Source organism: Lontra canadensis, unplaced genomic scaffold (assembly GCF_010015895.1).
Source record: "Lontra canadensis isolate GAN:19392208 unplaced genomic scaffold, GSC_riverotter_1.0 scaffold53, whole genome shotgun sequence".
In the NCBI taxonomy this organism is placed as follows: domain Eukaryota; kingdom Metazoa; phylum Chordata; class Mammalia; order Carnivora; family Mustelidae; genus Lontra; species Lontra canadensis.
Window position 1 is genome coordinate 1,814,702 of NW_022631047.1, and position 20,644 is coordinate 1,835,345.

Sequence of the window (20,644 nt, forward strand, 5' to 3'; positions counted from 1 at the left end):
CCACCCTGTCTCTAGCTCGCACCTGCCCACCCAACCAGTTCTCCTGCGCCAGTGGCCGCTGCATCCCCATCTCCTGGACGTGTGATCTGGATGATGACTGTGGGGACCGCTCCGATGAGTCCGCCTCATGTGGTAAGAGGAGCAGCAGGGAAGCGAGGCTGGCACAGGGAAGGGGGAGCCCAGGAGAATGTGCCTGGGGGCAGGGGTGGGTGCTGGAGGGCCCCTAATCCTTAGTCCCTGGGGGGCCATGAGCAAGTTACTGCATCTCCATGGCCTTTGTGAGTTTTGTCTGCAGAACGGGGATAATCACTGTGCTGACATGGGGATTCAGTGAAATCATGCATGAAAAGCACTCAGCACAGGGCAAGTGGTTGGTAACTAGAAGCTTGAAAAAGGGAAGCTCAAAAGGATGGGGATGAACGAGCAGGCCTTTAGGCTGAGCCCCTGCCGCTTCCCACCGCTGACTAGGCTGTTTCTTTTCCCTGACAGCCTACCCCACCTGCTTCCCCCTGACTCAGTTTACCTGCAACAATGGCAGATGCATCAACATCAATTGGCGATGTGACAATGGTAAGAGCTCGCCTCCCTTAACCTGCCCTGGTTCCTAGGAAAGCTAGAAGCTGCAGCCAGGTCCTGGGTGGGAGACAAAGGGGTCTTAGAATCAAGCTGGGGTCTTCTCCCAGTTCACTAAAGCCCCACTGGGTTGGCTGGGAGTGGTGAGTCCACGCCAGAAATCCCATGGGGGAAACCAGTATAGACCGAGGGGAGACCCTCCTGGTTGCCCATTAGCACCCAGGGCCTGAGCGGCCCATTCTCTGGTAGAGGATTGGGGGCTGGGGAGAAATGAGCGAGAAAGGCTGGAGGGGCAGAGCAAGGGGAGCCCAGTGCCCCGTTCCCTTCTCCCTGCAAACCCCAGCTCCTGGGGTCCTTGCTGCACCCTCCAGGCTCTGGCTTCAGGCTCGGGAGCCCAACTGGCGGTCAGCCACGGACCACGTGATGTCAGTCCTGAGCCACGGGGGCCAGTGGATCGTCATGTGTGTGCCGTGTCGTGGCTTTGGTGGCGTCTGTGTGTTGTGACGTGTTGTACCAGTGGCTCTAGCCCTGGCTGATTGTGAGAGGATGTATGGGGCCAACGCCACGTTGCCCCTCATCTGTGCTGTGTCTCGTGTGCCAATGGTTGCCCTGGCGGTTTCTGTGTTTCAGAGAAGGATTGTGGGGACGGCTCTGACGAAAAGACCTGTCCTGAGCCTGCCGGTCAGTGCATAGAAGCACATGCACCATCACCCCAGGGCCCTGGCTGGCCTCGGGCTGCCTCTCAGGAACCCCCAGCAGCTCCGCTCTCCAGAGACCAACTAGGACACGAAGGGAAAGAGATAGGGAGAGAGGAGGTAACAGAGAGAGAAAGACAGCAGAAGGGCAAGAAGCAGAGAGGGCAGAGGAGAGGAGGTGACAGAGGTGGGGACAAGAAGAGCAAGACACAGAGGGCAGGATAGACAAACAAACCCAGTTGGAAAAGAGGCAGGGACACACCCCATGGGGGAAAGCCATACCTGGTCCTTCCAAGTGTCCTGAAAACGTGGAGGGAAGTCCTGTAGTCCCCACCCACCGGGCCTCAAAAGCAGGACATTCATTCAGTCACCCTCAGACGCCTTCCAGAAGTGGCCCCCAACCCTCCCCAGCTGCAGGCAGTACCCCCCCACTCGTGAGCAGGGTGCCCCGAGCCTGGCCTCCACCAGTGCCCAAGCTCAGGATGGGGGGTGGGGGCGGGGGGGGACTGATTAGTCCCCTCCCTCCCGAGCAGGGCACCTTATCTACTCTCCACCCACCTTACTCCTTCCCAAACCAGAGAAGCCTCTGCCTTTCCCCCAAAGAAAGCAAGGGGACCCCTGTTCCCACACCCTGCCGAAAGGAGAAAGGGAAAGGAATGTGTCCAGTCCCCCACCCACCGTCTTCTGAGACTCCAGGAAGGGCTGTCGTGCCCCCCCCTCCACTTCTTCCCACCCCCCACGTGGGCCATGGTGCATGCTGCAGTCTATGCAGTTTCTGTGTCTTTTCTGTTTGTTATTTTTTCAGTGGGGGCATGGGGAGGTGGGAACGGGGCGGTGGGTGTGGGGGCCCCAAGCTGGGGTCACAGAGGAGGCAGCGGGCTGACCTGATCCTTGCTTCTGCCATTCTTGCCTCCCCCCAGACAATGACTGTGGGGACAACAGTGACGAGGCTGGCTGCAGCCACTCCTGCTCCAGCACACAGTTCAAGTGTAACAGCGGGCGCTGCATCCCCGAGCACTGGACCTGCGACGGGGACAATGACTGCGGGGACTACAGCGACGAGACCCACGCCAACTGCACCAACCAGGGTGAGAGCCTGGGGGCTGGCAGGTGCGGCGCAGCCGTCCCGTGCCAGTCACACTCAGCCATCCCTCCGTCCCCCTCCACCCCCCCACTTTGTGCGCCGCAGCCATCTGGGAACCAGAGATAACCCAGACCCGGCTCTTATCCTCAGGAGCTGCCCGGCATCAGGGCGGGAGGGAGATTGTCGACAAACCCTCGTCACATGCTGTTAAGATGACGGGATTTGCAGCTGGGTGGCCTTGGGTTTGAGCTCCAGCTCGGCCACTTACTATCTGGGTGGCCTTGAGCAAGTTGCTTCATCCCTGTGGGCCTCTGTGAGTGTCATCTGCAAAGTGGGGATAATAATAGCACCCACATCACGGTGCTGATGTGGGGGTTCGCTGAGATCGTGCACAAAAAGCATTCAGCATACAGCCTGTGCTTGCAAGCTGGGAGCTTGAACACAGCCGTGCTGGGCGGGGTGGTGGGTGAGGGTGAATGAGCACAGTGGGGACCAAAAGAGAGAGGCACTGGCTCCGTGAGGGTTCTTCGTGCCAAAGCCTCCAGGGCCCAGTTAGGGGGCAGTGGGGACCGAGTGTTCTGGAAGGCACAGACCCTCTGAAGAAAGGTTTGTTTCTTGGCTCTGGCCCGTTGTTTCCATGGAAGACTGCAGACCCAGGGCAGTCCAGGCTTTAAGAGAAGTCAGACAGGCAGAGTTCTGTGTGAAACCTGCCCATTTCCAAACACTGGTGTATTAGCTTCCTGTGTCTGCCACACCAGAGTACCACAGATTGAGCGGCTTAAACAGCAGACATTCATCGTGTCAGTTCTAGAAATTAGAAACCCAAGTCCACAATGTTGGTGGGGTTGGTTCCTTCTGAGGGCCGTGAGGGAGAATCTCTCCAGCTTGTGGTGTTTGCAGGCCATCTTTGGGATTCCTTGGCTTATATGGGCTTCACCCCAATCTCTGCCTTCATCCTTGCATGGTGCGTATGCTTGTCTCTGTGTCCGGATTTCCTCTTTCTGTAAGGACACAGTCATATTGGATTAAGGCCTACCCCAGTGACTTCATCTTAACTCGATCGTTTGCAAAGACCTCTTTCCAAAGAAGATCACATTCGCACACCAAGAGTTAGGACATCGGTATCTTTTTAGGGAACACAAATCAACCCATAACAACTGGCAATGGACTTTAAAAGTTTGAAAAATGCTGTAGGCCAAAATCTTCCTGTGGGCCTTATCTGGGCCCTGGACTTCCGGCTTCCAACCTGTGCCCTATAGAGTGAAGGCACATACATCGAGAGCAGCATGGTTGCACAAGCTCCCACCAGGGGCCCAGGACTGAGGTGGAGGGCAGGGAGGGTCACCTGAGGCCCAGGAAACAGCCACTGAGTCTCAAAGGCCATCTCAGAAGTAAGAGTGCCTTGGGATTCTGAGAAGGGTGTCCCCAGAGGCCTGCAGTGTGGCAGAGAAAGCACTCTGCCCCTCACCTACAAGCTGGGTGAACTTGGACAAGTCATTTCCTCTGAGCCTTGGCTTCCTGCTCCGTGAAATGAGAGGGCTTGGACAGTGGCCAAATGGACAAGAGGGAGGGTCCTCAGATGGAAGGTGGGTAGGGGTGGAGAACACGGTAGCAAGATTTAGAGAGTGAAACTGGGCACTTCCGTCTCTGCCTGTTGGGGCCGCTCAGGCCAGAGGGGTCAGCTGGGAATGAAGCTGTGCCCAGAGGGGACAGATGGCATCAGCAAGGGAAAGTCAGGCACTGGGACCCCTGAAGGACTTTGAAGCTGGAAGGTGATAAGATGGAGGAGGTGCTTTCAGAGGACAGTCCTAGAAGGGGATCCAATTAGAAAGAGGTTTAGGGCCCCCCCGAGGAAGGAAGCTCAGCTCGGAGGCCGTTGCCAAGAGGCAGGCATTGAGATGAGAGCATTGACGGGATTGGCGGCCGAACAACACGGAGGAGCGGGCAGCAGTGTGAGAGCGAGGTGGGGCTCCTGTGTGGGGCTCCTGTGTGGGGCTCCTGCCCCATCAGCGGCGGGGGCCTCTGGGTGCCGCTCCCACAGCTTCCCAACCTCCTGAGTCAGGCCTCGACCCAGCAGCTGGAGTGCGCCTGCCACCCCTGAGTCACACCACAGCCCGGCCCTGCCCTGCAGCCTGCACCGGCCCCCCACATGCTTGCATGGAGGCCCAGCCTCACTCTGCGGCCTGCAGGGCTCCCACCACCTCGCTGACCTGTGTTCCTGCTGCTCTTTTCCTGCAGCCAGACAACCTCAAATACACCTTGGGCATTTTACTAATACGCCCGCCTGGTCCTGTCTCCGCGACTTTGCACCAGCTGTTCCCTCTGCCTGGGCTGCACCTCGCGGGATGCTCATGGCTCATGTCATTCAGGCCTCTGTTCAGACTTCTCCCACTCAGAAGCCTTCCTTGGCCATCTTACCCAGTGCCATTGACACAGCTTCATCTCCATGGCTTTGATCGCTCCCCACTAGAACGTCAGCTCCGTGAGGGTAGATACTTGGTCTTGCTCACACTGTCACCAGGAACAGTGCCTGGCACACCAGAGGTGCTTGATAAGTGTTTATGGCCTTCCTGGGTAAAACAGAGGCTAGGTGAAGGTGGCGGGTCTTTGAGCTGTGGCCTAGCAAATTGCTTAACCAATAGACCACTGGTGTGTAAAATAGAGAGATTCTTGACTAGCCAATTGCTGGGGTCCTGGGAGGTGTGACCTTCCTGCCTCCAAGTTGGCTTCTAAGAAGTGTCAGCCAGGCTCAGAGAACTCTCCATCCCTGCCTCAGCTCATAGCTCTAGACTGGGGAGAACAGGAGGGGGGTTGGGAAGGCAGACATGAGAATGGCTGACCTAGAGCCCCTACCCCCCATAACCCCCCTCTGCCCCCTGCAGCCACGAGGCCTCCTGGTGGCTGCCACAATGATGAGTTCCAGTGCCGGCTGGATAGTCTGTGCATCCCCCTACGGTGGCGCTGTGATGGGGACACTGATTGCATGGACTCCAGCGATGAAAAGAGCTGCGAGGGAGTGACCCACGTCTGTGACCCCAATGTCAAGTTTGGCTGCAAAGATTCTGGTAAAAAGAAGGATGGGCAGGAGCTTGGACTAGGGTGATTGGGACAGGGGAGACCATACTGAGAGCAGGGGAGTGGCAAGGGAGATAGCGCTATGCTGGTGGCGGGGGGTGGGGGGACACTGGGAGGCAAAGGGCGGCACAGAAGCTTGTGGGTGATGCCTGGGGGAAGCAGTGGGGGGTCCAGGGCCTGCGCTAAGGGCCCTGGGAACCAAAACCATCACCGTCAAAGTTGAGCTTCAGCACAACTCTTGCAGACTCTTGCTTTCTCTGTTGCCCATGTGAATCTGACAGAGAAGGCCTCAAGGTTCCTAGTGGACCCCAAGGCATTACAATCACGGCCCTATTAGAGAAGCCCACTGGGTCTGGGAAGAAAGGCATGGAGAGCCCTCGTACTAGGCCTGGCCCCCACATTATATCCATCCCTCAGCTCGATGCATCAGCAAAGCATGGGTGTGTGATGGCGACAGTGATTGTGAAGATAACTCGGATGAAGAGAACTGTGAGTCCCTGGCCTGCAGGCCACCCTCACACCCCTGTGCCAACAACACCTCAGTCTGCCTGCCCCTCGACAAGCTGTGTGATGGCAACGATGACTGTGGAGATGGCTCGGATGAGGGAGATCTGTGCGGTGAGGCCCAGGCCTAGGAGAGGCCCCACAATAGGAGTGGGGAGGGCGGTTGGGGAAGGAGCCTGGGTCGGGGCCAGCGCCGGTGGAGCAGGACAAGCTCTGTGGGGAGAGGTCTCTGAGTGGGAAGAAGCAGCTCAGGCTGCTGGGCAGGACATCCCCAGAGCAGTTACCAACAGCCTTTGTTGAGTTCAGACTCAGCTGGGCAAGAGGCTGAGCCGAGCACACCACACTATTATAGCATATTAATCCCTCCAGTGGAACTATTGTCTCCATCTTACAGATGAGAAAACTGAGGTGGAGGGGTTAAATAACTGGTCCAAAGTCACATGGCTCCTAAACTGTTGTGGAGAGTGCCTAGTGCAACCCCTTCCTGCAGGCGCATCTCCTCCCCCACACCCAGATGGTGGAACAGCACAGAGCTGCCTTTAAAAATGAAGACACCAGGGTTGCGTGTTGATATGGTCAGGACAGCCTTCCCAGAGGAGGCAGGGATTTAACTGGGTTCCCAAAGATGATGCTTAGATCTTACACAGTGAGAAGGCGGGGGGGGCGAGGAGTCTGTGCATTCAAGGGTCAGAATAAATAGGGGTCAGGGAGGACCACTTGGTGTGACGAGAGAATGAGGAGTGGAGCAGAGGCGCCTGTCTCCTCCGGGCAGGCAGGGCATCTGTTCCTGGGGGAGAGGAGTGGGAGAGGAGGCAGGCTGGGACTGGCCCGGAGAACTGCTGACGGGGTCATCAGTCAGGGCTGGCGGATCTCAGGGTGTGTCAGAGAACCCGGCAGGACGTTCCCTACCACACCCCACCTCAGTCACGCCCAAGGCAGGGGAGACTGAGGAAAGGGCAGCCCTCCAAGAGAGGCGAAAAGCTGCAACCCGCCCCCCCGCCATGGGCTCAAGAAGGGACAGGGAAACGGAGACCCCATGCTGCTGTGATGTCCCCACTCCTCCTGGTCCTCGTGCTGGCTGCTGGGGTCTTAACCCTGGTCCTGAGGGAGCCTGGCAAGTGGTGGGGCAGAGACTTGGCCAGAAATGGAAAAGAAGGATGCCATGGGCAGGGAGCCAGGGTTCTTTCTGGACCACCCAGGACATAGGGCCCGGTCAGGCCATGGTCCTGCCTCGTCCCAGCTCCTGACCCTGACCCCGGTCCTGTCCCCTGATGACCACCCTGCAGACCAGTGCTCTCTGAATAACGGAGGCTGCAGCCACAACTGCTCGGTGGCACCTGGCGAAGGCATCGTGTGCTCGTGCCCGCTGGGCATGGAGCTGGGGCCCGACAACCACACCTGCCAGATCCAGAGCTACTGTGCCAAGCACCTCAAGTGCAGCCAGAAGTGCGACCAGAACAAGTTCAGCGTCAAGTGCTCCTGCTATGAGGGCTGGGTGCTGGAGCCCGATGGCGAGAGCTGCCGCAGCCTAGGTGACATGCGGGTGAAAGGTGGTGGGGAAGGCTGGGCAGGCTAGGGCAGGCCCCTGAGCCGCTGTTGGCTGGGTTTGAGCTGCCGGATGCCAAAGGCTGCGGTTTCCACCCGTGACCAGGCCCGGGGCCAGCAGGGACCCTGCCTGCTCCGGGACAGGGTGGCTCTGAGGCAGCAAGCCCTACGCTGACCCCTGTATTCCACCCCTCCCCAGACCCCTTCAAGCCATTCATAATCTTCTCCAACCGCCACGAGATCCGGCGCATCGACCTTCACAAAGGGGACTACAGCGTTCTGGTGCCTGGCCTGCGCAACACCATCGCCCTGGACTTCCACCTCAGCCAGAGCGCCCTCTACTGGACTGATGTGGTGGAGGACAAGATCTACCGTGGGAAGCTGCTGGACAATGGAGGTGACCGCCCCCTTCTGCTGACCCAGGACTGTGGCGGGTGGCCCACACACAGAAGGGGCACCTGGGGACTCAGAGCTGCAGACCCAGATCCAGGCCGTCCCGAAGCCAAGGCCTAGCTCCCCCATCCCCCACACTCTCATTAATTGGGTTAGATTTTGCTGTGGGTCTCAGTTCCTGACGCCCCGTAATTATCGTCAGCAGAACCAGCAGCCTGATAATTAACAAAATGATCAGCCTTTCTTTGGAATGGCCTGGAGCTCCCCAAATCCTCGAACAGCAGGCTTAAAAGGAAAAAGCCATTTAGGGATGGGGTACCTGAATCCTCCCTTCTGTCCAAAGGCGGCCTGACCCATCACAGACTTCTCTCATTAGTAACACACGTACCGAGCACCTGCGTACACATGGGGCCTGGGGAGACAGCAGTGATCAGAGCAGGCCGAGACGGCTGCCCTCGTGGAGCTTACACACCAGGGAAACATCAGATATGAGCAAAACAAATGAGTACAACATGGAATATAGCAGAAGGGGATAGTGCTGTGGGTATAAAGAAAGGAGGTGGGGGGCAGGTAGGGAGAACGGGGATTGACATTCTAAACTGGGTGGTCAAGGAGGGGCCCCTAAGAGGCAACATCTAGCAAAAACTTGAAAGCACATTTTACTAGAGGAGTTTGTATTGTTTGTGATAGAAAAAAACGTGGAGCCATTCTAAATGTTCATCAGCAGGGGTACGGCTAAGCAGATTGTGATAATATTTACACTATGCAACAGTTTAAAAATATATATATATGTATACATACATACATACATACATACATGTATACATACATATATGTGTGTGTGTGTATATATATTTTTTTCCCCTGTGGAAAAATCTTCAAGATAGTTTGTGAAGTGACTTCTAGAAAGTTCTTATATTGACTCTGTGTTTGCCCACCTCCCCCCCCGCCAAAGCCTCCACCCTCTACTCTGACCTCTTTCCAGGGGTTAGCCCTTCAGAGAGCTGCCAGCAGAGGAAAGGTGTGACTTTCCCTTCTTCAGGCTTCTGGAAACTAGGCCTCTTCTCTCCTATTTGACTTCCTGGTGGGGTGGAGGGGTCTGGGTGAGGTGAGTGGGGGTGTCTGTGAACCCCAGGTGTTGCCGGGGTTTGTCAGACATATTGGCCGAGGTGTCAAGGCTGAGGGTGAGTTATCTAGGCTTCCTAGTCTACTGTGATTTCACACTCATGACCTTCTCTTCACCAGCCCTGACCAGCTTCGAGGTGGTGATTCAGTACGGCCTGGCCACCCCCGAGGGTCTGGCTGTAGACTGGATTGCAGGCAATATCTACTGGGTAGAGAGTAACCTGGACCAGATTGAGGTGGCCAAGCTAGACGGGACCCTTCGGACCACCCTCCTGGCTGGTGACATTGAGCACCCGAGGGCAATCGCGCTAGATCCACGAGATGGGTGAGGACCCTGCCCAGCCCTGTTCTGGCCCCATGGTCCCCTCTGAAGCCTCATTCAGCCGGGTCGGGGACACCTGTCTCTTCAAAGGCTATTTACCCCCTCTGCCCTTTACCAAAGATCCTATAATAGCCCCACACCAGGCCCTTGACCTTGGTACCCCGACCCCCTCCCCCTTCCCCAGGATCCTGTTTTGGACGGACTGGGATGCCAGCCTGCCGCGCATCGAGGCTGCCTCCATGAGTGGGGCTGGGCGCCGCACCATCCACCGGGAGACGGGCTCAGGGGGCTGGCCCAACGGGCTCACCGTGGACTACCTGGAGAAGCGCATCCTCTGGATCGACGCCAGGTCAGCACCCCCCACCGCGACGCCAGAGGCTCCCATCTCTCCCCTCCCCTCCAGGGACAGGGTGGGGTTGGGAGCCTCAGGACTTGGTAGTGAAAAGGCCTGGGCAGCTGGAACCCGAACTGGGGCGGCCAAGGGCTGGGCCCAGTGGGGGGACTGAGATGACGGGTGAGGCCGGGCTGGGGGAGGAGGTGTGGGAAGAAGAGGCTGGAAACAGGTCTGCACTGGGGGCCTGGCCCAGGTGTGGGCAAGGCGGAAATGCAACCTCTCATCCTCATTCACGGATCTCTGTCCCCTGCCAGTGGGCTTTATCTGCCCAGGGGAAGGGGCACCTTCTAATTGGTCTGCTCAGAGGGGGTGCCTTTTTCCAACCTCCCGCAAGCCCCGTGTGTGCTCACTGTGGCCCTGTGGAGAAGGGAGCCAAGAGATCCAGCGCATGGGATTTGGGACCCAAGAGCCGGGGTCCTAGAGGTCAAACCACTCTGGTTCTCACTCCACATTGTCATGTTGGCCTTTCCCAGCCGACAAGGCTTGGGAGGAAGAACTGCTCCAGTGTGTGAGGGCTGTGGGGGGCGGGGGCCAGGGGGCCAGGGCCTGGCCCCCGCCAGCATCCTCACTCTGCCCCGACCACGCTCTCAGGTCAGATGCCATTTACTCAGCCCGTTACGACGGCTCCGGCCACATGGAGGTGCTTCGGGGACACGAGTTCCTGTCGCACCCGTTTGCAGTGACGCTGTATGGGGGGGAGGTGTACTGGACGGACTGGCGGACAAACACGCTGGCTAAGGCCAACAAGTGGACCGGCCATAATGTCACCGTGGTGCAGAGGACCAACACGCAGCCCTTTGATCTGCAGGTGTACCACCCCTCCCGGCAGCCCATGGGTAAGGGGCTGGCAGCCTCGGCAGAAGCCCTCCAGGAAAGAGGGTGCCGTGAAAGCATGAGGGGCTGTGCTGAGATGGTGGGACAGGCCAGCCTGCTGATGGAGGAGGTTCTGGCGATGCTGAAATGGGGAGGGGGAGAGCGGGTGAAGAGGGGTTGGTCCGGGTGAGAAGGGCCAGGTAGGTGCTGGCAGATCACAGGATGCCCTCACTTCTCCTCTTCCCCTGCCCCAGCTCCCAATCCTTGTGAGGCCAATGGGGGCCGGGGCCCCTGCTCCCACCTGTGTCTCATCAACTACAACCGGACGGTCTCCTGCGCCTGCCCCCACCTCATGAAGCTCCACAAGGACAACACCACCTGCTATGGTAGGAGGCCGCTCCCTCAAGGCCACGGGTAAACTGAAGCCCAAGGGGAAGGTGTCGGGACCCCAGGCTCACCACTGTAAGTGAGGGTAGACCGTCCCAGTCGGGAGAGGCCGCAGAGACAAGCCACTGGAAGAAGATGCAGGAACTCAGGCAGGGAGTTGACGCCCATGCTATCACTTCCTGATAGCTAATGGCCAGCTGTGAATGGAAGGAACCAGAAGAAGGAGGGACCCTCATGTGGGTGGGCGGAAAGCATGAAGGGAGGGGACTGCCCTCAGTGACCCACCCCGTGCCCCACAGAGTTTAAGAAGTTCCTGCTGTACGCACGTCAGATGGAGATCCGGGGGGTAGACCTAGAGGCCCCCTACTACAACTACATCATCTCCTTCACGGTCCCTGATATTGACAACGTCACCGTGCTGGACTACGATGCCCGCGAGCAGCGTGTCTACTGGTCCGATGTGAGGACACAGGCCATCAAACGGGCCTTCATCAATGGCACGGGCGTGGAGACCGTCGTCTCTGCAGGTTCTGCCCTCGCCCTGGACCCCCGCAGTGCCCCCCCATCCGGCCCTCCCTCCCATTCCTGGTGTTCTCAGTCCCAATATTCCTTTTCCAAATCTTCCTCCTTCTCAGTGCTCCAACCCTGGATTCCCGATCCCCATCCACCCCCCCCACCGAAACCAGGCCAGTGCCCCACCTCCTCCAGCCTCCTGACCTATGCCCCCACAAATACCCAACCTCCAAGTCCCTGCTGTGCTCCCCAGACTTGCCAAATGCCCACGGGCTGGCTGTGGACTGGGTGTCCCGAAACCTGTTCTGGACAAGCTATGACACTAACAAGAAACAGATCAACGTGGCCCGGCTGGACGGCTCCTTCAAGAACGCAGTGGTGCAGGGCCTGGAGCAGCCCCACGGCCTGGTGGTCCACCCGCTGCGTGGGTCAGTCCGGGACCCAGGGTTGGGGTTCGTGGGGTGTGGGACAGGAGCAAAGAGGTCTGACTTCATCTTCCCGCACCTTCCCAGGAAGCTCTACTGGACCGATGGGGATAACATCAGCATGGCCAACATGGACGGCAGCAACCGGACCCTGCTCTTCAGTGGCCAGAAGGGCCCTGTGGGTACGAGCTTGCCTTTCCAGAACTGCGGCTTGCCCTAATTCCTCAGGAGATCCTCGGGGTCCATCGATTGCCCCTCTGTCTGCCAAACTCCTAGCTTAGTGTGTGTCCTCACCATCCTCCCTCAAGACCATATATCCCTCAGCCCCCTGCCCAGGAGCCACGCTCCCTGGCAGTGACACCCACCTCTTCCAGGCCTGGCTATCGACTTCCCTGAAAGCAAACTCTACTGGATCAGCTCTGGCAACCACACCATCAGCCGCTGCAACCTCGATGGGAGCGGACTGGAGGTCATCGATGCCATGCGGAGCCAGCTGGGAAAGGCCACAGCCCTGGCCATCATGGGTGAGGGCTGCTGGCTTGGGGCAGGGACAGGAGCAGAGAGGCTGGGCCCGTCCGGGCTGGGGGTGGGGGGTGGGGCCCTTCCCGGGATCTCATCCCCTCCTGCCTCCCCAGGGGACAAGCTCTGGTGGGCGGATCAGGTGTCAGAGAAGATGGGCACATGCAACAAGGCGGACGGCTCAGAGCCCGTGGTCCTGCGGAATAGCACCACTCTGGTGATGCACATGAAGGTGTACGACGAGAGCATCCAGCTGGGTGAGGCCGGCGGCCGGGCTGCAGAGGGGCTGCCTGGGCAGGGAGGTGAACGGGGATGAGCACGGGCTCGACTCCACTCTGCACCCAGAGGGGCTCCTCTTTCTCATTCTCACGAAGGTGTCGTACGTGCTAACAGCCACACCGGTTGCAAGAGCTGGGGGCCTGCGAGAACAAAAGACCGGGCATGGGTTGGGTGGTGACCCCCGCAAGGTCCAGGGTGAAGGCAGTGCCCATCCTGTCCCTGGGCACTGCAAGCCTGACCGTGAGGTCCCGAGGAGGGCCACCTCATCCCTTTCTTTCTCTGTGCCTCCCACCCACCCCAGACCACGAGGGCACCAACCCCTGCAGCGTCAACAACGGGGACTGCTCCCAGCTCTGCCTGCCCACGTCCGAGTCCACCCGCTCCTGCATGTGCACCGCCGGCTACAGCCTCCGGAGCGGCCAGCAGGCCTGCGAAGGTCCGTGCCCAACGCCGCCCAGGGACCCCCCGAAGCCCTGACCCCTTCTGACCCCTCCTGCCCCCTGGCCCCCACCTGCCCCCTCTCACCCTGGGGACGGGACTGCATGGATCTCGTATTACTAAGTGCCTCCTGGGTGAGATGCTTGGTAAGCCCCCACCATGCTGGGAGCTGCTGGGGAAACCCGGGGGTAGAAGTCCCAGTCCTGTTCCCATGCCGCAGTCTTAACCAGAGATGGGGCTAACCCGGAGGGGAAACAGGATGGTGAGGTGCTCTCCGGGCCCTGCAGGAGGGTTTTGGAGAAAGAGATGTCAGCAGGCAGTGCCGGGGCTGGCCTCATGGAAGAGGTGTGCTGTGAGCCGAGTTCTACAGGGCAAGGAGGATTTGAGTGCATGGCTCAAAGGAGGAAGGACAAGTGAGGCACAGGGTCCAGAGCAAGAGGAGGAAATGTGCAAGGGCCCTCAAGGCACCAAGCCCATGGGTGGGCAGAGTATGGGGGGATCATAGATGATTGACTGTGGGGTAGGGCAGGCCTCTGGTGTGTTCTCAGCAAGGAGTGCCTAGAAGGTGGTGTTTGGGGCAGATTAACCTGACGGCAGAGAGCCGGCCGGTGGGGGAGGGAGAAACCAAACCCAGGCAGTTAGACCAGTTAGGAGGCTATTAGCGTGAGCCCCATGTTAAGAGATGGGGCTTAGCAGCTGGGTTGAAGAGAAGGGGTGAGACTCAAACATTTCACAAGAACTTGCTGACTGATTTATGAATTTGCCCCAGGACAGCACTTCCCAAAGTGCGCTCTGGGAACCTTCCTCTTTGATGTGGGTAGATGTTACAGAAAGAAGCACTGGGTTGAACAAAGTTTAAGTGTTTTTTGCTGCAGAACTTCTCAGAGTCTTGAATATGCTCATCTGCACTGAGAATTTTTCTCAAGAGAAGACTCTAGTGTTTGGGGTTGCCCCAAACTCCTTTGACCATGAGTCCTTTTTTTTTTTCATGGAGCCTGAGAAACCAGAGCCTGCTGGGGGATTGATCTGGGGTCACACTGTATCAAGGGATAAAGGCAGTGGAGCGTTCTGGCTCATGTTGATGGTGGCACCTCGTAAGAAATGGGAAAGCAGAGAGGGGCCTGGGTAGCTCAGTCTGTTAAGTGTCTGCCTTCAGCTCAGGTCATGGTCCTGGAGTCCTGGGATTGAGTCCCGCATCAGGCTCCCTGCTTGGCAGGGAGTCTGCTTCTCCCTTTCCCGCCCCTCCCCCGACTTGTGCTTGCGCCCACTCTCTCTCTCTCTCTCTCTCACTCACTCTCGCTCTCAAATGAATAAATAGTTTTTAAAAATTAAAAAAAAGAAGAAGAAGAAGAAGAAGAAATGGGAAAACAGAATGAAACCAGTTCAGGAGTGAGAAGTTAGGAATGTTGAGTTTTAGGTGTTTGAGAGAGGGTGTAGGTGACACAGGCCAGACTGAGGAGGACAAATAGGAACCTAAGATGGAAGTCTTCACTGAGGAGTCATCTCGCTCCATTGCTTTGTCTGAACCTCCCCAGGTTCTCCCCAACAGCCCTTGAGGTTGCAGGGTTGTATTTAGTGAAGAGGGGTTAAAGGGCCCCCTTTGGGAGAGAGAAATCCAGGTCTCTTCTGCCATCTAGTGGGAACTAGCAGTCTTGCAGGCGCTTCACCAGAGGTGCTCTCCTTTCCTATTCCCTGCATTCCCAGCCCAAGCTGCAGGCTTCAGGCTAAGTAAAGTGTGTGTATCTGTGTGTTGAATGGGGAGGAGTGATAGCTGTGAGAAGATATCAAAAAGAAGCAGAGAACAATAATAGGTTTGAGAGTGACAGACCCCAAGCTTAAAGGGGTGTCACTGAGGCCCGGGCCTGAGTGTCCTTGTGTTTCAGGTGTGGGTTCCTTTCTCCTGTACTCTGTGCATGAGGGAATCCGCGGAATCCCCCTGGATCCCAACGACAAGTCAGATGCCCTGGTCCCAGTGTCGGGGACATCCCTGGCTGTCGGCATCGACTTCCATGCTGGTGAGTGATTTGGTGGCAGGAGGGAGTGGGACATTACCTTGGGGGTGGTGTGCTCTGGGAGCCCAGTGAGAGGCTGCCCAACCACAGCTGGAGGGGGAGACAACACAGCAACCCCCACCCTACTCTGTCTTCCCTTCCAAGCTTCCTGCCCCCAGCCCAGCACTGACCTCCATCTTGACTACCATTTGATTCTGCGCACCCTCCAACCTTTCCCCTGTCTTGTGGGATATCCCCATGTTGGCTCCTCTACCTCCAGAAAACGACACCATTTACTGGGTAGACATGGGCCTAAGCACCATCAGCCGGGCTAAGCGAGACCAGACATGGCGTGAGGATGTGGTGACCAACGGCATTGGCCGCGTGGAGGGCATTGCCGTGGACTGGATCGCAGGTGAGCCGTGAGAGGGTCCTCGGTGGGCTGGGGGCCTCCAGGTGAGGTAGAGGCCTGGCAGGGGAGATGTGGGATCTCAGGAGAAGTCTGAGGAGGAGTAGGCTGGAACAGATGGGGGAGCAGCAGGGATCTAGAGGCTCAAAAGGGACCAAGTACAAGTGCTCCCACCCATTCCCCCTCCTCTCCACCCACTCTCTCCTCAGGCAACATCTACTGGACCGACCAGGGCTTCGATGTCATTGAGGTCGCCCGGCTCAATGGCTCTTTCCGCTATGTGGTCATCTCCCAGGGTCTGGATAAACCCCGGGCCATCACTGTTCACCCAGAGAAGGGGTGAGAAGCTGGACAGGCTTTCCAGGTCCCAGCCCTGGCTCGGGTCTGGCCTGGTCACTCCCCACAGCCCACATTGACGAGACCTTCTCTTCTCGGTGGTCTGGGGACTGACCCCCAACTTCTCCCTCCTCCACCCCACAGGTATCTGTTCTGGACTGAGTGGGGCCAGTACCCACGTATTGAGCGGTCTCGGCTAGATGGTACTGAGCGGGTCGTGCTGGTTAACGTCAGCATCAGCTGGCCCAACGGCATCTCAGTGGACTATGAGGTTTGGGTGCAGGCTGGGCCCTGGAGCCCATGGGCTATCCAGACCCTGTGCTCTGGGGGAGGCTCCCCTTACCCTATGCTTTGCTCCCTATTGATTCTCCCTGTGATGAGGCCCCATCTGGTGGGAAGATGTGGACCCAGGGTAGTCATGGGGTCTTCTGGCCCAGCTCCGGAATGGGACTCCTGCCACCCCAGAGGAGTAGGGGGCCGTCACTCAGAAGTGAGGATGGAAGGCATGCCTAGAGCTTGTCAGACTGGCAGGTGAGAGGGCGGGAAGGATATGGAAGAAGCAGGAGAAAGACACGGGAGGCAGGAGTGAGTGGGACCCATCCTGTGGTCCAGGACCCTGGGGCAGATGAGGAGCACTGGGCATTAGAGGTGAGGTGGGTGCCTCTGGCTTGTAGGATGGGAAGCTCTACTGGTGTGATGCCCGGACAGACAAGATTGAGCGGATTGACCTGGAGACGGGTGAGAACCGTGAGGTGGTTCTGTCCAGCAACAACATGGACATGTTTTCCGTGTCCGTGTTTGAGGATTTCATCTACTGGAGTGACAGGTGAGGGCTTCTACCCTGATCTTCTCCTCCGAGGTCTGTTCCCGCCCTCTGTCAACGCCCTGCTCACGGCCTAGCCCTTCCCTTCCCCCAGGACTCATGCCAATGGCTCCATCAAACGTGGGAGTAAGGACAATGCTACAGACTCCGTGGCCCTGAGAACAGGCATCGGCGTCCAGCTCAAAGACATCAAAGTCTTCAACCGGGACCGGCAGAAAGGTGAGGCTGGGGCCCTGGGCCAGGCAGGAGAGGCTCACGGCGGGGCCCCTGGCCTGGGAGTGACTCCCCTGCAGTGAGAGGGAACAGGGACACGTTCCAGCAGCTCCAGAGAGCCGAGAGAGGGGAGGAGAGGCTGGGGAGCTCTGGGACTGATCCAGGTGCTGTGTGTGCAGGCCCGGAGGCTTGTCTGTGCTGAGGCAGAGTGGTGGCCCCGCCAGGGTTCCCACGGTGGCAGAGATGTCCGAGGCCACCCTCTGCAGCCATCTCCTTCCCCTTTCCCCACAGGCACCAACGTGTGCGCAGTGGCTAATGGTGGGTGCCAGCAGCTGTGCCTGTACCGGGGGGGCGGGCGGCGGGCCTGTGCCTGCGCGCACGGGATGCTGGCTGAAGATGGGGCGTCGTGCCGCGAGTACGCCGGCTACCTGCTGTACTCTGAACGCACCATCCTCAAGAGCATCCACCTGTCCGACGAGCGCAACCTCAACGCGCCCGTCCAGCCCTTCGAGGATCCTGAACACATGAAGAATGTCATCGCGCTGGCCTTCGACTACCGAGCAGGCACCTCCCCGGGCACCCCCAATCGTATCTTCTTCAGCGACATCCACTTTGGGAACATCCAGCAGATCAATGACGATGGCTCCTGGAGGACCACCATCGTGGAGAGTGAGCCCATACCCCGATCTTCCCCCCCGGGAGGGGAGGGTGGGGGGCTGTGGGGCAGGACCGGCCCTGCCTCTGGGGAGAGGAGCCCTCCACCCTCAGCCAACCCCCTGTGCCCTGGATCCCAATCCCAGCTGTGACCGCGTCTCTGACAATTCGCCAGCGAATCACACTGCACCCGTTATAGTTATTTGAAAGTTTCTCCTCATTTGAAGTCAGAGTTGACTCTTCTTCCTTCCCCCTCCAGCCCTAGTTTGCCCCCAGGAGCCACAAAGCTCTACTCTGTGTGGCCGGGACTCACGGCACAGGCTGCAGAGAGGCTGGTTCAACCCCAGCCACGGGGTTTCAGGCACTTGGGCAAGTTCCCTCTGCTGTCCAAGCCTCAGGTGTCTCACGTGTGTAGGGAGGCAGGGTCACCTGAAGGGCAAGAGTGACAGCTTATTTCAGCACAGGACATGTGTACACGCTCCACAGAGAGTGCTAGGGGCTAGACACAGTGTCCTAGAACAGCCTTTCGGCTCTTTGCAAAGAGCAAAGTTATTTCGTTGTGCTACAGTTTCCTCTTCCCTGGACTGGATAAGCCCTGGTCCCTTGACTCACTCCTTTGCTCATTCTTTCATTCATCCTGTCCACAAAGACCTACCCAACACTGAATGAGGTCCTGGTATCCAGCAGTGGTAAACAAGCATCTGTCCTTTGAACCTCCTTTGGACACATTCTGCTCCATGCAGAACACGCCTGTCTAAAAATGTGTCCAGAGCTAAGCCAGATACCCTGCAACCATAGCTTGACCAGGAGAGACTGGCAAGAACTGTCCCCTGCCTTTGGCCTGTTGTTTAAGCTACAGTACTTCTCATAATGCAGCCTTCTGGCAAGCACGGCGTCATACAGCTAGAAGCCACAAAAGCCCAAGTCTTTTTCTCTTAAGCTATGGTTCCACGACTCATTGTGCACTTAATTCTTTAACCGGAGTTTAGGATGTTTACAAACAATCTGGTTTGGGTCTTATTCATTTGGAAGCTTCCAGGACAGCCCAAGTTGGATGTGATTTACCAAAATCCATAAAGCATTTCTACTCGGCTGTGGGGAAGATGGGAAGATGGGTTGGGAGATGGACCATGGACCATTTGTGTAGAAAATAGGGAAGGACAGGAGGGGTTGGGGGTGCCAAGGGCTGTGCTCCCACACATCCCCTGACAGCTCCACATATGCCAGAGGACTGGGTGCTATGGGCCACCCCCCCTTTGGCTCTGCTCTCTGGCCCCATCCTGACCCACAACTACTCCTCTCCCTTTGCAGATGTGGGCTCCGTGGAAGGCCTGGCCTATCATCGTGGCTGGGACACCCTTTACTGGACAAGTTACACAACATCCACCATCACCCGCCACACAGTCGATCAGACCCGCCCAGGGGCCTTCGAGCGTGAGACAGTCATTACCATGTCTGGAGACGACCACCCACGGGCCTTTGTGCTGGACGAGTGCCAGAAGTGAGCTGCTGGGTACAGGGAGTGGAAAGGGACAGGCCACAGGGTGGTAGAAACTCCCCCAGGCAGCCCTGGGTGGGGGGTGCAGCAGCAGGAGGGGCTGGCTATCCCCTGAGATCAGCTACTTCCTTGCTTTGTGACCTTGGGCCAGCTGTAGGAGCTCTCTGAGCTTTAGTTTCCTCGTCTGTAAGATGACAATAATATTTCAGGTGCCTGAACCAGGGGGAGGACCGGGGGACTCTGAAGGACAGTTCTGGCTCAGTGATGAATTGATTCATTCATCAGAGAGCCATGGTCGAGGCACATAGTAGGTCCTCTGTGTTCCTGGCTCTCCAAGCTTCAGGCAAAGATTTTTCACTGAACACTTGCTGTATGGAAGCCTTCATCTGGGCCCATTCAAACCACCTAGCCCGAAGGAGAGAAATCACAGTGGTGGGAAAGGCTGAGACAAGTACAGGACTGTATGTAATGACCAGGAGTCATCCCAGAGGCCGTGCTTTGGCACTGGGCCTAGACGTCAGCAGGCCAGGGAAGGGCAGCCTGGACACAGGGTAGTGCTTTATGTGACAGCCAGAGGAGGGAGTGCTCTGGGCAGGAAGGACTGTGGGGGCCTCCCCCATGCCCAGTCGAGGGGCTCCCATGTGCAGGGCAGGCCTGAGGATGGCCCAGGAGGCTGGGCTCAGGTTGCAAGGGAGGCCAGAGCACAAATGGAAAATTTGGGAGGAAATAGCCCTGGGGGTGCTGCACGCCCCTGGTCTCCACCCGCTGTGCTCCCCTGCAGGGCCAGCAACACCACCCCCCCGCCCCCACAATTTCCAGTGTGTGGGCTGCTGCTGAGCCACGCGCTCACCTTAGAAATCCTGACCCACATGAAAGCAAAACTGTTTTCCCCGGAACTTGGCAACACTTGGAATATTTTCCCAAAGCTTTGCTAGGAAACGAAGGGACAAACAAAACCCAAAAGTAGCTACTTAGAAACAGTGAGTGTACAGAACCTAGATTCCTTATCCTGATGTCACTCAAATCCAGCCCCAGCCTGGCCTCCTGGCCCTGCAGACCAGCACAAGGACCCTCTCCCTGGTCTGCCTCACCCTAGCCTGCATGCCCATGGCTAACGACAAAGATTCTGTCTTCCCTCTGTGACCGTTGGCCCCAGCAGCTGTCCTTATGGGCCTGGAACCTCCATGGGCCGGGGATGCTGCTGGACACCAATGCCTGCCTCCCACCCCCAGTCCAGAGGTGACGGAGCACTGTGGCTTCTGGAAGCTCCTTCATGGCTGTCCAGCAGGTTCCTTTGCTCTGAGCCCAGGGAATTCCATTGTTCACTCAGCAAATGGCTTTTGAGAACCAACGATGTGCTGAGGAGCCAGGGGAGGGTGAGATGGACCTTGGCTCTACCTCGGGCCTATTTGCTGTTAGCCATGAGGCTTCAAGGGGCTTTATGAGTGTGTAACAAGGACCTGACCCAGCTGGATACCAAGGGATGTGCCCTCCAGGAGGCAGCCCCTCAGCTGGGGTCTGAAGGTGGGGGGACGGGGATACTGAAGCCAGGGCGGGGTGCAGGAGAAAGAGCTGAGTTGTCTGGGAGAGGCCCTGTCTTGGCCAGGAGTGAGTGCTTTGGGGTCGGGGGGTGGGG

The 20,644-nt window shown here is 57.9% G+C and overlaps 1 protein-coding gene across 2 annotated transcripts in view; it reads left to right on the forward strand.

Moving 5' to 3' along the window:
- LRP1 (LDL receptor related protein 1) overlaps nucleotides 1-20,644 on the forward strand; it is a 79,452-nt gene that overhangs the window by 36,061 nt on the left and 22,747 nt on the right. Inside the window, exons 18-43 of one of the 2 annotated variants that reach the window (XM_032874527.1) lie at nucleotides 16-132; nucleotides 490-570; nucleotides 1,204-1,254; nucleotides 2,189-2,356; nucleotides 5,235-5,417; nucleotides 5,845-6,045; nucleotides 7,218-7,463; nucleotides 7,676-7,873; nucleotides 9,115-9,319; nucleotides 9,501-9,665; nucleotides 10,302-10,546; nucleotides 10,778-10,909; nucleotides 11,210-11,437; nucleotides 11,677-11,851; nucleotides 11,936-12,030; nucleotides 12,223-12,372; nucleotides 12,484-12,624; nucleotides 12,948-13,082; nucleotides 14,968-15,099; nucleotides 15,356-15,490; nucleotides 15,694-15,823; nucleotides 15,965-16,091; nucleotides 16,495-16,646; nucleotides 16,738-16,862; nucleotides 17,148-17,525; nucleotides 18,822-19,011. In XM_032874527.1, the coding sequence (XP_032730418.1) occupies nucleotides 16-132; nucleotides 490-570; nucleotides 1,204-1,254; nucleotides 2,189-2,356; nucleotides 5,235-5,417; nucleotides 5,845-6,045; nucleotides 7,218-7,463; nucleotides 7,676-7,873; nucleotides 9,115-9,319; nucleotides 9,501-9,665; nucleotides 10,302-10,546; nucleotides 10,778-10,909; nucleotides 11,210-11,437; nucleotides 11,677-11,851; nucleotides 11,936-12,030; nucleotides 12,223-12,372; nucleotides 12,484-12,624; nucleotides 12,948-13,082; nucleotides 14,968-15,099; nucleotides 15,356-15,490; nucleotides 15,694-15,823; nucleotides 15,965-16,091; nucleotides 16,495-16,646; nucleotides 16,738-16,862; nucleotides 17,148-17,525; nucleotides 18,822-19,011 (4,285 nt within the window). The remainder of the gene's footprint in view (nucleotides 1-15; nucleotides 133-489; nucleotides 571-1,203; nucleotides 1,255-2,188; nucleotides 2,357-5,234; nucleotides 5,418-5,844; nucleotides 6,046-7,217; nucleotides 7,464-7,675; nucleotides 7,874-9,114; nucleotides 9,320-9,500; nucleotides 9,666-10,301; nucleotides 10,547-10,777; nucleotides 10,910-11,209; nucleotides 11,438-11,676; nucleotides 11,852-11,935; nucleotides 12,031-12,222; nucleotides 12,373-12,483; nucleotides 12,625-12,947; nucleotides 13,083-14,967; nucleotides 15,100-15,355; nucleotides 15,491-15,693; nucleotides 15,824-15,964; nucleotides 16,092-16,494; nucleotides 16,647-16,737; nucleotides 16,863-17,147; nucleotides 17,526-18,821; nucleotides 19,012-20,644) is intronic. The other variant, XM_032874528.1, reaches the window with a different exon arrangement.